At 51.9% G+C, this 13674-nt stretch overlaps 5 protein-coding genes and 1 non-coding gene across 6 annotated transcripts; 3 read left to right on the top strand and 3 right to left on the bottom strand.

Annotated features, from left to right (window-relative positions):
* Positions 1-291: 291 nt before the first annotated feature.
* Positions 292-1888, bottom strand: QC764_205210 (uncharacterized protein). Its single transcript, XM_062944224.1, has 3 exons — positions 1043-1888; positions 726-828; positions 292-653 (listed from the first exon to the last, which is right to left on the bottom strand). The coding sequence occupies exons 1-3, from the start codon at positions 1187-1189 to the stop codon at positions 586-588; spliced, it is 318 nt and encodes a 105-aa protein (XP_062803032.1). The 5' UTR covers positions 1190-1888; the 3' UTR covers positions 292-585.
* Positions 1889-3765: 1877 nt separating this feature from the next.
* QC764_205200 (uncharacterized protein) lies at positions 3766-4830 on the top strand (the record flags this gene model as incomplete). Its single annotated transcript, XM_062944223.1, has 1 exon — positions 3766-4830. The coding sequence occupies one exon, from the start codon at positions 3766-3768 to the stop codon at positions 4828-4830; it is 1065 nt and encodes a 354-aa protein (XP_062803031.1).
* Positions 4831-6073: 1243 nt separating this feature from the next.
* On the bottom strand, positions 6074-6185 carry QC764_0036020. Its single transcript has one exon. It is a non-coding gene; the product is annotated as a tRNA-Phe (tRNA).
* A 175-nt stretch (positions 6186-6360) lies between these two features.
* QC764_205190 (uncharacterized protein) lies at positions 6361-7771 on the bottom strand. Its single transcript, XM_062944222.1, has 2 exons — positions 7233-7771; positions 6361-7173 (listed from the first exon to the last, which is right to left on the bottom strand). Exons 1-2 carry the CDS (start codon positions 7726-7728, stop codon positions 6623-6625), a joined length of 1047 nt encoding a protein of 348 aa, XP_062803030.1. The 5' UTR covers positions 7729-7771; the 3' UTR covers positions 6361-6622.
* Positions 7772-8058: 287 nt separating this feature from the next.
* UBP1 (ubiquitin-specific protease ubp1) lies at positions 8059-10152 on the top strand (the record flags this gene model as incomplete). Its single annotated transcript, XM_062944221.1, has 1 exon — positions 8059-10152. The coding sequence occupies one exon, from the start codon at positions 8059-8061 to the stop codon at positions 10150-10152; it is 2094 nt and encodes a 697-aa protein (XP_062803029.1).
* Positions 10153-11761: 1609 nt separating this feature from the next.
* QC764_205170 (uncharacterized protein) lies at positions 11762-13637 on the top strand (the record flags this gene model as incomplete). Its single annotated transcript, XM_062944220.1, has 5 exons — positions 11762-12258; positions 12334-12401; positions 12461-12466; positions 12520-13145; positions 13203-13637. The coding sequence occupies exons 1-5, from the start codon at positions 12128-12130 to the stop codon at positions 13635-13637; spliced, it is 1266 nt and encodes a 421-aa protein (XP_062803028.1). The 5' UTR covers positions 11762-12127.
* Between the last annotated feature and the right edge of the window lie 37 nt (positions 13638-13674).

Genomic DNA, 13674 nt, shown 5'->3' with positions numbered 1-13674 from the left:
TTGCCGTTGTGTGTATGGACCCGTAAGCTTGAAAAAAGCCATGTCTATACGTACTGTGAATACAAAGGCGACTCACCTATTCAGTAGGCAGCGAAATAACCGCTTTCAGGCCTCGCACTCGCTGATCAATCAATGTAGGTTCTCCTAACCCCATCACATGCCATCGTCGGATCCTTTCGCTGAGGGGCTAGACCACAGGTTTCCGCGGGTAGAATCGGCGAGGGGAGCACCAGCAGCAGGGAGCTTGGGCAGAAAAACAGGGTCAGGGCGACAAGAGGTGAGGGGAAAGGGGGTGCGGCGAGGGACGACAAGAAGAACCTCAAGGGCAGAGCAGATGGTCAGTGTGGAGGCGAGAAAGAGACTGAGATGGGATGAGGCCTCGTATCCAACGTCTGTGTGTTCCCAACAGTTTGAGAGAATGTATAGATTTATCAGCAAGCCAATAGCTCTATTTGCCATTATCTATGAGCCACAGACAAAAAAAAAGTCGAGTCATGCTTCCATGAAAGGATCTCCGATCTCGAGTTGCTAGAAAAGGAAAAATAAAAAAACTAGGTATATGCTCTATTAAGTTCCGTATGACGTCTACTCGTTGGTAAACAAGTTCTTGTGCTGATGTGTTATCTCCACCACTGTGTTGGCAAGGTTGTAGTCTGTTGTTGAAAACCAAACCTGTCAGTGTTATCTGTGGCAAGGAGGAGGACATGCAAGCAAAAAACACTCACCAACGCCCGTGCCCAGGTCAAGGGAGCTGAGGACTTTGACTGACAGGTCTGGGTTTACTTTGCCAATGACTTGGACACCGTTGCCCGGGACCAGGTGGGCATCCTACAGAGGGTAACAACATGTTAGCCTTGCTTGCTCGGAAAGCTTGTTGTTTGTCTGCGTGTGGTTGTGGATAATGCGGGGAGCTGCAGAGGTGATATGTCTGTGTGGTTATGTGTTCTGATCCGATCTTGTGCATGTTGTGGTCGATTAGGTTGGATTGGTTGTGTGGGGAAGCTTGAAGGAGAGACAAGATGGATGAGGGGGAGAAGCTTACGCGATTCAGCTTGCAAGAGATGTTGCCGTCGGCGTCGATGATGGCGTCTTCACCGCGGATTTGGGCGACTTTGCCCACGACCATAACATTCCTGCCGACGTATGAGTTGAGGTAGGCACAGGTAACTCTTGGTGTTGAGGTCTCCATGGCGTGTGTTTTTATTATCCGCTGTTATGAAGATTTTTGACTGTGTTTCGTGGTATGTCGGTGGTCGTTTCTTTCCACTCTTCTTGAAAGTAAGTACCTGCAGAAAATTTGGCGGATGTTTTGATCGGTCCCTGAAGTAGATGTCTGAGGCTGGCGAGGTGGTGCCTGGCACGCCTACCTATGAGCGGCGACCAAATAGAGTTTGGCCCGTGCTTGCAGGCAGGCAGGCAGGCAGTGGAGCGCTAGCCCAAAGTGTGAATGGCGTCTTGTGGGACCGTCTTGACTTTCTTGGCACAGCATCCTGTTTCAACCTCACCTGGTAGGTGGACGTAGACAGCATTGTCCCCAGGAGAGATCTTGATGCTGCTGTTCTTTTCTACAAGATCATGTGTAAAATTTCCTTACTTGGCCGCCACAATGGATCTTTCAAATCAAAATCCATATCTAGGAAGCTATACATCCTTCTCCAGAACCAGGGCTCCTTGTTAGTGGAACTGGAAAATGCGGAGGTGGCGTCCGTCTTCCACTTCCTTGGGAGATCGCTTGGTTTGTCAGACGGGGATTTGGGGATGGAGGGCCTTCAAGGATAGCTAATGACCCTGAAACATCGTGAAGCTTGTTGAGAGAGTTGATTATCGGGTTGGCAGATCAAAAGACGTACTCTCTCGAGCAGGTTTCAGCGTGGGAGTTTCATAATCCACATATCCTGTCTTCTATGCAGAGCATCGAGCACCGCGCTCAACTGAGTCGTATGATAGTCGCATCCTAAGCAAGAAAGCGCGCGGAGCATCTGCATGATGGCTGCCGAGCTAGGTCGATAGGGTAATTCTCCCCGGTACATGGCCCTTTGTCCTGTTTTCACGTACTTGTATCTGTCGGTGTTGATCAGGAAGGTGTTCGGGAAGGTCTAAGCTAAGGTGAGCCCAGTGAAGCTCTAATGTCTGGCACTGGCAGCAAGCCGACCCCTGTCAGCCAGCGGGCTGGTTCCGGTGCCAAGTGGGCCCTGCTGCCGACCAACCTGGAAAGCAGGAATGCTATCTCCGAGTCGAGCAAAAAACCAACCTTGAACGAAAATATCTTCATGAATTTGATGGGCCTTGAATTTGATTGTATCAAGGACAGCGGTGTGTTCCCCAGTGCGCCCATTTTGCTGATCAATTGAATAACTTTTCAGCAATGGTCTTCAATGAAGATAAGAAAAAGACTCTCAGATGAATAAATACTTTTGATTATTGGGTCTGGTATGGCATTTCAACAAATCCCATTCTCATGCTGCGGGGCATATATTCCAGAACCACCAAAGGCCGCAACTTCCTCTCCACCCTCACCTCGATACGCAGGCCGTGTTACACGACAGACTAGGTAGGTAGAGCGCAGACCTACTTCTCCGCTCCCGTCGAAGCACAGCACACACACACCATGTAGCCCCAAGCACCCTCCCCGCCCCGCGCAACCTGGAAGCCATCAGTCTGTCTGCTGGGGCACAATGGCGGATCTTGTCCCATGGACAAGATCGAGCTCGGCCCAGGACGGTTGGGGTTGATGCCACCCGGACCACCTGACATTTGATCAAGGCACCAAACAGGCGACTTCCGCCTCTGCTGCAGCTCCTTGGGTCTTTCGCCTCCCCGTTCCGCCCTGCTAGCATAACCCCGTCCGGCCCCAGGCACGGCTGGTGCAGCTCAGCGGCTGGACGGGGACGAAGCTGCATGAAGCTCAGCAAGCTCATCGGACATGCAGCTGGTAGCTCGGCTTCGAGACCTGTCTTTGTTCTGGCCTCTCTCCATTAGGGCTGCTTGGGGTTTCCCCGCAGCTGTCGGATCTATGCCCGCTCAGAATCAGGATTCCTTGACCACGACCACAACCACAACCCTATACCCCGCTATCCCATCCATCGGCTTATAGCGATTGCCTGACAGTAACAGACAGACAGACTCCTTTGCTTCTTCCCACTTACCAATTCAAGTTCCCGCAAAACGCAACAAAGGAATGCGCCTACTTCGGGGCGAGGGTGAGAGACAGACCAAACGCGGTCACACAACATTCCCGTAGCGAGCCGTGAACCGAAGAGACCGTTTTTCGAGAAGCCACACCACACACAGCCCACCCCACAAACCACCAACTTAGGATCACAGTATGTCTGACGGCCAGTTTTTCAAATTTCGATGCTTCGCTCCTGCCTTCATCCTTTAGCTCCCCCGGCCAACATAGAGACTGAAGCTTTACTTCCATATAGAAGCGTTTAACTGCGGCCAGCACAACCCGTACCTGGTGCCTGCCCAACGAAGATAGGCTAGCCGGAGGTTATCTCCGCACCGGCTCCAGTCTTCCTTCCAGAGCAAGAAGCCCTGTCGAGCTTTATCAACCTTGTTTTGTTTGAGGACTTCAAAAATCAAACCCGAACTCTGCTGCAGAGATCGAGTTCACCTTATTTTCATTAACAACCACTTGGTATTTCGTTAACGACCACTTGGTATTTCGTTAACGACCACTTGGTATTTCATTAACAACCACTTGGTTGTAGCTGGCAGTCCATTGCATAGTGGGTGAATCCAGCAGACCATCACAGCAGCGAGATGGATGAGCCCACCCACTACTTTGATCAATGCCTGGACGAGTTAGAAGAGAGGCCTGCCTATCAAACACCAGACCACAATGTCGGTGAGCAACCCATGGAGCTCAACTTTGCATCATACGACGACAAGCTAGGCTTCGGGCCCTCTCCATCCCAAGATGACCCCCATCCAGATATCGACTTGGGCGGTCCATCATTCGACTGGCCAGTCGGCACCACCATGGATCCCAACGCTGGTCAAAAACTTTTCGTCGACCCAGGTCTCTACCATCCAGACCCCGACGGCGAAGACATCAAAGCCGATATGCAGATTCTCTCCATGGAGATGTCCCGCCCATCCACCCAACGAAGCTCATCCAGCAAATCGCAGTCGAACCGAGCCTCCAAGTCGGGGAGCACTTCCACCGACATCACCCTCCCAGAAGACGCCCTTCAAAGTCATGCACCAAATAAGAAGCGAAAGACTCGAAAAAATAAGAAGGAGGCCAATATGGAGCAAGATGAACACAAACGCAACAAGTTTCTCGAACGGAACCGCATCGCGGCTAGCAAGTGCCGAGAAAAGAAAAAGGTCTTTGTCTCGGAACTCGAAGAGGCCAAGGTTGGGCTTGAAACCCAGCATGCGGCCCTCCAGATGGAATTCAATGGCTTGGTACACGAGGTCGGCCAGCTAAAGCATCACTTGCTGACACACTCCAAATGCAACGATCCGAACATTGACCGGTGGCTGAACAACGAGGCGCGGAGGTATGTGCAGACCAGCAACGAGTTATTCGGAGCCGGGTTCACCTTCGGACAGCCAACAACAGGGGTGAGCCAACCTCCGGTTCTGACACCGGCATCACCACGGAGCAGGAATCCGAGCATCGCTTCGAGTCAGTACCAACTCCAGGCGGGGATGACGGGGTTTGAGGGATTGACGGGAGGGCCGGGGAGCACGTCGGGGAGTGACCGGCAGGGGAGCATTGCTTATCCTCCTGGTGAGTCTCTGTTTTGGGCAGCGGCCACGCCGACGGGTGGTGGTTGCTGCGGCGACGGGGGAGGTGGGTTCTTGTTGCCGGCCTAGTTTGAGACTTACACTCCTTTCCCAGGTTCGGCTGCTCTGTATGCGTCCCCGACCGATACTGCGTTTCCGGTTTCGTATTTGGATGACCCGGCGACCGGTGCGGGCCATGTTCATTTGAATGGTGGGGGATTGCTTAAGAGGGAGTCGCCGACGGGGTTCAATTATGATCATATGCCGGACTCGATGTTTAGTCCTGGGGTGGAGGATGGGGGGGAGGGTTTTGGGGCGTGATGAGAGGGGTGAAGGAGTGGTTGAGTTGAAGGAAGCGAAATATTGTTTTTGAAAGAAGAAGGATGCTGGTGTCCACGAGGGTATGGACAAGATGACAATCATCGACCCCTGAAGCTGGGCGTTTGTTGTTGACTGGTTGATGTGTCGTCCATACACAAACCTTGGTGGCCCAGAGGTCGGGTACTGCTTCCGATGAGCAGAAGCATCGTCTCTTCCAAGAGTTGAGAAAGAACCCGACACAAGATTTCCAAAAAAAAAAAACAATAAGGGGGTACTGAGGAACACTCTAGCGAGCCACAAAGTCTAATAATACGGAGGAGGAAAGAGAAAGAAAGCATATGTTCATACCGGAAGTTTTATATGTTTTTGCTGGGGTCGTTGGAGTTTGACGTTACTTTTGGGCTGGATCATGGTGGTTATGGAAGGAAAATGATATTTTTTGGGAGTGTTGAATAATCCGTTCGTTCGTTGTGTCGTACGTTGCCTGCCTGGCCCCTTGTTCGTCGGGATTAATACGTCATATGGTGTTGCCGATCAGGGGGGGGGGGTTGATCCATGGGGGCGTGATTGGGGTTGGTTGGGTTATATGAGAAGCTGCTACTTGGGTGTGTGTGGTAGTTGAGCAAAGTAGAATAATTGAAGAAGGAATTTTGTTCTTCTGGGACAGACATGTGAGATGTGGAAAATTTAAGATTCTTTTTTTTTTTTTGAAAAAAAAAAAAAAACTGACAAGAAAAGGTGAAAGGGGGAGGGGGCTTTGACAAGACACTGTGCGGCTGATTGGAAAGGGTGTTGGTCTTGTAAGCTGTGGCGTCATAGGGGAATTTTTTGGGGGTGGGTGGTGATTGGTTGGTGATGTGTGTGAAAAGGTCGCTTGTTGATTGATAGGCCGGGACAACAGGAAGGGTCATGATAGTGTAGGAGGAGGAGGAGGAGGAGGGATGGGAGGGTGTTGCGTGGAATCAAAAGAATGATAAAGTTTAAAGAGAAGAAAAAAGTGGTTTTTTGTAAGTGCGGTTTGTGTGGATCGAACACACGACCTTCAGATTATCCTGGTGGTGGATATTTGGATTTGAGTTGAAGTGGACTTCAGTCTGACGCTCTCCCAACTGAGCTAAACCCGCGGCTTAATTGATAGTGGAGGGTGGAAGGTGGGTATATGAGGAGCGTGATTGCGATGGAAAAGGTCAAAAGAAGGGGAGAAAATCTTAATAAAAAGTATTGAATGGTGTAAGAGAGATCTCAAATACAAGAGCAGGAAGGAGAATTTTCATTCAAGATAGTGCAATGCATATCTGACGTCGAAGAAAACATCTCATCTTTTTGGGTATCAAAACTATGTCAACGACCGGTTTGTCCTGCTGGCTTTTCGAGTTCATACAACTTGAGGCCCTCATATATACTCTCGTTTATAACCTGTTAGCCTCGACCATGCCCTTTTAAAACACACTCCTTTTCTTCCACATCCCAGAGATTTTAGAAGCCCGAAGATCCACAAATGATTGATGTAATGTCCGTAACGCCTCACCATCCCAATCCGTTCCTTTTGCTTTTTCCGACCCTACAAAACCTCCTCCACCTCCTCCATAACCTGCACCGGCGTTGGCACCCCCTCACCCTCACCCTCACCCTCACTCGCCGCACCCTCCATCTCCACATTCCCATCCTCATCCTTCTCTGCCGCCCCCTCGTCAAAGAATTTCCTCACAATCTCATCCTCCCTCTGCTTCTCCAGCTGCTTCTTGGTCAGCTTCTTCGCCTTTTCGCCCTCGCCAAAGACGTCGTTGTTGATTTCTTCCCATGGTTTCCTCCTCGTGTTGATCACCTTGGCGTGGCCCTTGCTCTTTTCGATCTTGGTGATGGTGCGCTCCATGACGGCCTCGGCCATATCCATGCTTCTTTCCTGGCGCTTCCGGGCTTTGGAGCTAAGCTGGGCTTTGCGGCCGGTTTTGCGGGTGGGTTTGGAGACGGAGGAGGCGAGCTGGGCGGCGAGGACGGCGGGGCGGTGGTGGTCGGTGGAGATGGGGGGTGGGAGGGCGGATTTGAGGGATTTGTCCGTGTTGATGTCTATGGGCTCTTCGCGGCGGGAGGCGCGGGAGTGTTTTGATGGGCCTGGAGGGGGGGGGGGTTAGTACATTCTGCGACTGCTGTTGGGATGGGTGGAGAATCACCTTTTTTGCCCTTGGAAATTGTTGGTTTGGCCATTGTGGAGTTTGTTGTAAACAGACCGAACTTTGCAGCGTATCGAGCAGAATGGCGCAGCAAAGGTTGAGGTCTGAGGGTTTGGTGATGATGGTGTTTGGTGTTTATCGGCGGGCGGAAATTCCTTATCGATGTGTATTTTCTTGCCAAGCCTGATTTTTTGGGTGGGGTTGTTGTGCTTGACTTTGCAGGGATGCAGCATTTGGCGTTTGCTAGCATCCCTGCTCCCCAGAAAATGGGGCTGGAGAGCTTCAATGTTTTGACTTTTGCTGCCTGCAGTGCGTTGGGAAACTGGTCGCTTTGCAGCAAATAGGGACAAAGTGAACTCAATGTCTTCCGAATCGTCAACAAACACACCCTCGAGGCATCCCGATCAAGCCAGACGAAAACAATAACCGTCACAAAACAGCCGGAATGATAGAAGGGCTGACACTGGCCCCACCGCCGGCTGGGGTGTTCGTCCATTCAACTGCCAGGCGGCCAATTGCTGGCGTCAGATCCATCCCCCTCCCCTGTCGCTTTGCTCTTTTCCACATGCTGACTTCTTGTGACTTCTGGCTTTTGCATTTGAACGCCCACAGCTTTTTCAACCTCAACAGGTTACGGAGTACATTGCCATCGACAAACTCAAAAGAGGTCATGGAAGTAATTATATTCGCTCGTTAACCCTCACTTCCATCCGCTGCTGCTGCTGCTTCGTGATTGCGCAGCTTCCGTCCGCTCTGCAGCGCCGCCACCAGCACCGACACCAGCTACTCGCTCGCAGATCACAAACACAGCAACACCGCACCGACAATGAATACCGAAGCGTACCGGCGCATACTGGGCCAAGTGGAAACCCGCGTTGGCCTCGATTCACAACAGCATTCTACTTTGCGGCAGCTCAGAGACCGCGCCGTTGGCCCGATAGGCATTATCGTAACCCTCATCGTCGTCCTCGTCAGCTGGATCTATCAGATTGCTAAACGGCAAGGGAGGGTCCCTGATTTGTCACAGCTTATCTGGAAAATACTCGTGGCTATCACTCCGGCCAGGCTGCTTTACGCCATGGACGACTTTCTCAACCCCTCCCTTTTTCCGCGGCCCCCGTCGGCCGATAGACCTACGACTCATGAAGCTAAGAGCGATGTTCTTAAGAAGATGTTGGGCTTGGAGACGGCGGCAGGAATTTTGAACTCGGGCATTGAAGCGGGGCGCAAGAGCTTGACTACCCTGTCCACTGCAGCGTTGAATGTGGCACGTAAAAGCTCGCCAGACCAGCCTCCGGGACTTTTGAACATGGACAACTCTTGCTTTCAGAACAGCATCCTTCAGGGACTCGCGTCTTTGAGGCCCTTTCCAGGATATCTCTCAGCAGTCTCTTCAGCCATGACTTCAGCCGACAGCTTCACGATCAGCAAGCTTCATAAGCTGGTTCTGGATCTTAACAACCTGTCGAACAACGGGAGAACGCTGGGCACGCCGGCCGTTTTGAAGAAGATGAATACCTGGCAACAACAGGATGCCCAGGAATACTACTCCAAGCTTCTCGATCAGATCAGCAAGGAGGTCGCAAAAAGCTTGAAGAATCCTCAGAATTCCCCGGCATTAGAGCTTGATTGGTCGCGCGACGACTCGGACTCGAGCCAACACAGCGATGACAGCGGGTACCATAGCATGGAGAGTCAGTCCAAGTATGGGCAAGATATCCGCGTGACTCGAAACCCCCTGGAAGGCCTCATCGCCCAGCGTGTCGCATGTGTCTCATGCGGCTACTGCAGTGGCCTGGACATGATTCCCTTCAACTGTTTGACCCTCAACCTTGGAACGCGGATGGAGCATGATCTTTATGAGAGACTGGATGCCTATACCAGCCTTGAGGCGATCCAGGACGTCGAGTGTACCAAGTGCACCTTGCTTAACTCCCGCAGTGGTCTCCAGGCTCTCGCGGAGCGAGCCAACATTCCTGGTTTGGCGGAAAGAATCCAGATTATTGAGGAGGCGTTGGAGGAGGAGGATTTCAAAGATGATACGCTGAAGAAGTGCAACATCCCTCGGACACAGCGGAAGAGTTCTACCAAGACTAAGCAAACGTCTATCGCTCGGCCACCGCAAAGCTTGGTTTTCCACATCAACAGGTCGGTGTTTGACGAACGTACTGGTCGGTTATACAAAAACGGAGCAAATGTTCGGTTCCCGATGGAGCTTGACCTGGGCCCTTGGTGTGTTGGGAGTGCGGCAGGCCTGACGGGTCGGGATCCGAGTTCGGATCGGGAGGAGTGGATTACAGACCCTCGCTCGTCGATGGTGGCGGGAGGAGAAAGGACGTCCCGGATTGCCGGTCCGATATACACACTACGGGCGGTGGTTGCTCACTATGGTAGACATGAGAATGGGCACTATGTCTGCTTTCGGAAACACCCCAAGTCATCATCACCGCCAGCGGCGGCACCCGAAGTGGGAGGAGCGACGGATGAGCCGCCTAAGCTTGCATCGGAGAAGGACATGTCTGCGGATGCACCCTCGACACCGGTGACTCGTGGGACTCTGGAGGAGGATCTGGAGGAGGAGCAGTGGTGGTCACTGAGTGATGAGGATGTCGCCAGGGTGGATGAGGAAATGGTGCTGGCGCAGGGCGGGGTGTTTATGCTCTTTTATGACTGTGTTGATCCTGAGCAGACTTTGATGACTGCTGAGCTTGCGAGTTGTGATGAGATGCAAGAGGGGGGGGTTCAAGGGCCGGTGTCATCGTTTTTGAAGGTTGATGGTCCAGAAGGGGAAATCCAGGGGCCGATGTCGTTTTTGAAAGTTTATGGTCCGGAAACGCCGGCGATATCAACGGAGGGTGATGCGTCGTTGTCAGAAGCTGCGGCGATACCGTTACCTGACGGCAATGATAGTGACTACTGATTGTTCATGGTGGATAACTGGGTGTATTTTGCATTTTTCTTTCTACACAGCGATGGTGTTGGGGCGTTTTTTTGGGGGATATACCATGGGCTTTTATTACACGAGCCAAGACAAGTATTTTGCTTTTTTTTATATCATTCTTGAACTTGGATCTGATCAGGACATAAATGGACAACAACACAGCGCTGAAGCGTTTCAACATTTTTGGCCGGTGGGTGGGGAAATGGGACAGATGGATGGAGGATGTTATATGTCCTTATTAGCTTTGCTTCATCAGCGAGTTCAACAACTATTAAAATGAATGAGAGGCAGCGATGAAGATGATTATTAGACAAATGTTATGAGTTGTGCGACGTTGCAAATCAAGATGTGTATCTGTGTGTGTGTGTGTGTGTGTGTGCCTGGTTCCAAGATGCTACAGTTGTACGAGCTGCATACACCGCCGCACATGGAGATTACTTACACCTGGCACAGCACATGGAGATTATACCTTACACCTGGGCTCTGCTTGGTTTTGGGTCGGCTCGGTATTTCCAAGGTGTCGGATTTTCCGAGGGGTAGGTAGGTGGTTTAACGTTTGGTCGTGTGTCCAAACATGAGCGGATTGCGAGTTGAACATGGCTGCTTATCGTGAGTTTTTGGCGTAGGTATAACGGTACTAAGCCTAAATTACCTTACATTAGCTTTTATAATCTTAAATTTCCCATCACAGCTTAGTCTGCTTATTTAAATTGTATTTTACTACCTTACCTTTACTTTTGTTCTATATTTGTGACGAACCCCTATCCAGAACCTCTGAAAGGGACTTTTTGTAGGGCATGAACCAACAGACGGGAGGTGGTAGTGATGCTGACATTACTTTGTGGGATTGGTATTCTTGTGTGACGAGGTGGGGAGAGTCAGAGGAGATGACTCCTAGACAGGTGTTTCTCAGTGATAACATCTTCAATGCAAGCAGAAGTCGTTGATATCAAGACTTGGGATAGACCCGCTGATCTGCGGATGTTAAGAGTCCGCTTCTTTTTCTCGCCTATCAGGGTGTCATTTTTTCAGGGAGGGGGACCCCGCTGGGCTATCCATGATGCTATGTTTGGAGGGGAAAAAGGGCGGAATTTCGAGAGAAAGATGCCCGGAACCGGTGATAATAAATGCAAAAAGATGTCTCTGGGAAAGGGATAAATTCAGATGAACCTGAAGGGGTGCAGGTGAGAAGGGATAACAAGCCTCCTAAGCTTTTTCTGCTATCATGACCCCTATTTCATGTGCCCCCTGGTTGCATGCAGTCCAGATTTCTCTACAACTTCTCAATGCGACATTGGTTGCACCATTCGTCCGCCCGCGCTGACGAATTAAAGGGTCCGATTTGAGAGTGTGCAGGGGAAAAAAACGCCCCGGCCGTTGGATTTGGTGCTGGTGACACCTGGGGTCTGCTGGTTTTGTACCGTAAGCAGGGGTGGGTTTTGTTAGCGAGCGAGCGGCTCAGCCCAGTCGCAGTCGCAGCCCCCCAAGTCCCCATCGTGGGTAGGTTGGTGCCTGTCCCCAGTTATTTTGTTGTTGGTCCTTTTGCACTTTTGGCGAACACGACAACCTCATTTCTTCCCTCTTTTGCCTTCTCTCCCTCTTTCGCGGGATCTCTGGGTCGTTGAGTATTTTTTACTTTTTCCGCTCTGCCGCCGATAGGAGAGCAAACGCGCAACGCGGAGAGAGCAATTTGGGAAAACACTCGTTAAATTATTTTCTGGCTGCCTCTTCCCCACTATCCATCACCACCGCCGCCGACCAGACGAGTATTACACCCTCCCTTACGTTCAACGCGCTTCGCATCGCAAAAGTTGTCTCTCGCTCCCCTGCGCAAAAGGTTAAACCTTAGCAACTACCCGGAACCCGAAAGCCGATCTCTTTTTTGCGCCCGCGCGCGCGCCCGGTACCGATTCCGCCCGAATAGACATACAGCACCCCCGGATCCCCGGACTCGATGGCCGCGGCCAACAACGATGATGATGTCGAGAGGCAGCAGTTGCACCCTGAGCCTCAGGCGGCAGAGGCCGAGAAGCCGCGCCCGACGACGGTTCAGCGGGGAGGATTACACCCCATCTTTTACATCTTGTATGCATTCCCCAGAGAGACGTCATAGCAGGCGGCGCATGTCGTGAGGGAACATGAGGACTGATACTGGGATAGAGCGTGGATTTTCTTTTCCAACTTGACGATTCTGTTCAACAAGTGGATGATTGATGGGAGGGGGTTCAGTACGTATTTCTGTTCTACATCTCTTCCTATACTGTGAACGATGCTAACCTACTCGCAGAATATCGTACGTACAACCCGCACTGACACGCTGAATGAATATTAACCCCCCAAATCCAGCCGTGATCCTCACCTGTTGGCACCTCGTCTTCGCAACTGTAGCAACCCAAATCCTAGCCCGCACCACCCACCTCCTCGACGGCCGCAAGAACATCAAAATGACCGGCCGCATCTACCTCCGCGCCATCGTCCCCATCGGCCTCCTCTACTCGGCCAGCCTGGTCTGCTCCAACATGGTCTACCTCTACCTCTCAGTCGCCTTCATCCAGATGCTCAAAGCCGCCGCCCCCGTCGCGGTCCTGCTCACGGCCTGGGCCTGGGGGGTCGAGGAGCCCTCGCTCAAGCGCTTCCTCAACATCCTCTTCATCGTCGCCGGCGTCGGTCTCGCTTCCCTAGGCGAGATCAACTTTTCCATGGCTGGTTTCCTGTTCCAGGTTGGGGGGATCGTGTTTGAGGCTATGAGGTTGATCATGATTCAGGTTTTGCTGAGCGGGGAGGACATGAAGATGGACCCGCTGGTGAGCTTGTATTACTACGCTCCCGTCTGCGCGGTGATGAATGTGATTGTGGCTATTGGGAGCGAGGCGAACAGGTTTGACTTTGGGGATGTGGGGAGGGCGGGGGCGGGGTTGTTGGTGCTGAATGCGATGGTGGCGTTTATGTTGAATGTTTCGAGTGTTTTCCTCGTAAGTCAATATCCCCCCTTAACTGTCCAGCACAAAGATACTAACAACCACGTAAAGATCGGAAAGACCTCGGGGCTGGTAATGACCCTGACGGGCATCCTCAAAAACATTTTGCTGGTCATCATCTCGGTCATGATCTGGAAGACAAACATCACGGCGATCCAGTTTGTGGGTTACGCCATCGCCACGGCAGGGTTGGCGTATTACTCCCTCGGGTGGGAGCAGACGGTTGCCATCTCGGTCGGTGTCTGGGTGTACGCCAAGAGCTTGTGGGAGAGGGTGGCGGGGAGTTACTCGCCGCTCAGCCAGGGGGAGGGAGGAGGAAGTCAAGAAGGAGCGGGGAGGTTACCTGCTGCTGTGAAGAGGGCGTTGATCATGGGGTTGGTTGTTGTGACGGTGGTGGTGCTGGTGGCTGGGTTCCTTTATGGGAGCGGGGGGCCGGCTACGGGGCCGGTGTCGAAGGAGGTGGAGGAGATTGGGCAGGGGGCATAAGTGATTTATTAGATTAATGGGATGGTTGTTTTCGGTT

Source organism: Podospora pseudoanserina, chromosome 2 (assembly GCF_035222485.1).
Source record: "Podospora pseudoanserina strain CBS 124.78 chromosome 2, whole genome shotgun sequence".
NCBI lineage: Eukaryota > Fungi > Ascomycota > Sordariomycetes > Sordariales > Podosporaceae > Podospora > Podospora pseudoanserina.
The sequence above is the reverse complement of the archived record's forward strand: the minus strand, read 5'-3'. Positions and strand labels throughout refer to the sequence as shown.